General features: G+C 62.5%; 1 protein-coding gene across 1 annotated transcript; it reads left to right on the top strand.

Annotated features, from left to right (window-relative positions):
• Positions 1-240: 240 nt before the first annotated feature.
• On the top strand, positions 241-1,888 carry LOC103780614 (hyaluronan and proteoglycan link protein 3-like; the record flags this gene model as incomplete). Its single annotated transcript, XM_008948302.1, has 2 exons — positions 241-609; positions 1,724-1,888. Coding segments are annotated over 2 exons (534 nt in total), but the record flags the coding sequence as incomplete, so codon positions are not given.
• Positions 1,889-1,898: the final 10 nt, after the last annotated feature.

Raw genomic sequence — 1,898 nt, 5'->3', positions numbered from 1 at the left:
GGGTGGTTGGTGCAAGGGGCTGGAGTCCCCCCCTGCCTCTGGATGAGGCTGGCACCCATCTCTTGGAGGAGATGTGAGGCTCAGAGGAGCAGGTGGGGATGCTCCGGGGATGCTCATGGGATGCTCAGGCAGACAAGAAGGTGGTTGGAGGGAGTGGAGCAGATGCAAGGAGATTTGGAGACACTGCTCAGCCCTGGATTCTGACCTGCCCATAATGCTTTCCCTTCCTGTCCCTGGTAGATTACTTCAATGGAGCCAGACTGGTGGTGGAAACCCCCAAAGACCCTGTCTACAGCTCCAGTGGGGCCAATGTCACCTTGCCTTGCCACTACCGCTTTGAGCCTGACCAGGAAGCCAAACGCAAGATCCGCATCAAGTGGTCTAAGCTGCGCGACGACTACACCAAGGAGCAGGATGTGCTGGTGGCCATTGGCAGGACCTATGTAACCTTTGGGGACTTCCACGGCCGTGCTCACATCCTCCAGACTGGCCGGCGCGAGGCCTCGTTGGTCATCAGCGATGTGCACTTGCAGGATGATGGCAAATACCGCTGCGAGGTCATTGATGGGCTGGAGGACGAGAGCGACGTGGTGGACCTCCATCTGCAAGGTGGGGGCGTGGTGGGGACCGTGTGACCCTCTGTGCTAAGCCAGTGAGCCTGGCCTTCCTGTGGCACCCCTCCTTGGGGGAGGTAGCAAGGCAGGGGGGGTTGAAGAGCCCGGCTGTGGGCTGAAAGGGGCTGGGATGCTCAGTGTGATAGAATGGTGGCGTGGGGCTGTTTGACTCTGGGGTCGCAGCAGTGAGTGAGCCCAGAGCAATCTTCCCAGCCAGAATGCTGGGGATGCTACTGTGGAGTCAGAGCTGGGGTGACCCTGTGGCTGCAGCATTTCCTGCCTCTACCCATCGGTGTTCCTGTTGTGCTGCATCGTGTGCAGCCACCCCCTCACCTCCCAGCTGTGCGTGTCCCCACACATGTTGTGATGAGCCCTGGTGACTCGTCCAACCCCTCTTGCTCACTCGCCGTGAGGGATCTGACTCATTCCTGGCTCCACTGCCAAGCTTAGAGCTGGGGAAATGTCCCCCTTTGCTGTTCCCTTGCCCACCACCTCAGTCCCTGGACCCTGCTTCCCATGGTGGCTTGTCCCCACTGGTCTCTGTGACTGTGGTCCATGGTGGTGGTGCACATGTTACTGTGGTCCATCCATTCCCATGTTGGTGGTCCAGGTGTTCCTGGGATCATGGCCCCTATGCCCCTGTGTTGCTGGTCGTTGTGTCCCTGTTCCCGTAGCCTGTGCATCCCCATGATGATGGTCTCTCCATCTCCACTGGGTGGTCTGTGTTTCCCTGGGATCACTGACCGCGTGTCTTCAGGATCCTGCTCTCTAGGACCGTGTGACGACGGTCCCTGCTCCCCCATTACCCTAGTCCGTGCATCCCTGTACGTGCCGGTGCCACCCCCGCGAGGGAGGTCCGTGTGTCCCCAGGACCGAGCCCCTGTGTCCCTGTGCCACCAGATGTCGCTGGCAACTCGCCGCTGGCGCCTGCACACCCGGAGCAGCCCCATCCCCACACGCCGGCCCTCGGGTTGTGCCACCCTGGGATGGTTCCTGGCCCAGAGCTTGAACCTGGGATGGGCTGAGGCCCCCCGCGGCTCCTGCGGGGCTGGGCTCGGGGCTCGGGGGAGCTGCCTGCGGAGCCGGCTGAGCGCCCCATCTGCCCCCAGGCATCGTGTTCCCCTACCAGCCTCCCCGCGGGCAGTACAGCCTCAACTTCCACGAAGCCGAGCGAGCGTGCCAGGAGCAGGGCGCCATCCTCGCCACCTTCAACCAGCTCTTCCAGGCCTGGAGCGAGGGGCTGGACTGGTGCAACGCGGGCTGGCTGGCCGACGGCACGGCGCA

This window comes from Merops nubicus, unplaced genomic scaffold (assembly GCF_000691845.1).
Source record: "Merops nubicus isolate BGI_N331 unplaced genomic scaffold, ASM69184v1 scaffold33409, whole genome shotgun sequence".
In the NCBI taxonomy this organism is placed as follows: Eukaryota; Metazoa; Chordata; class Aves; order Coraciiformes; family Meropidae; genus Merops; species Merops nubicus.
This window is presented reverse-complemented; position numbering and strand designations above follow the sequence as displayed.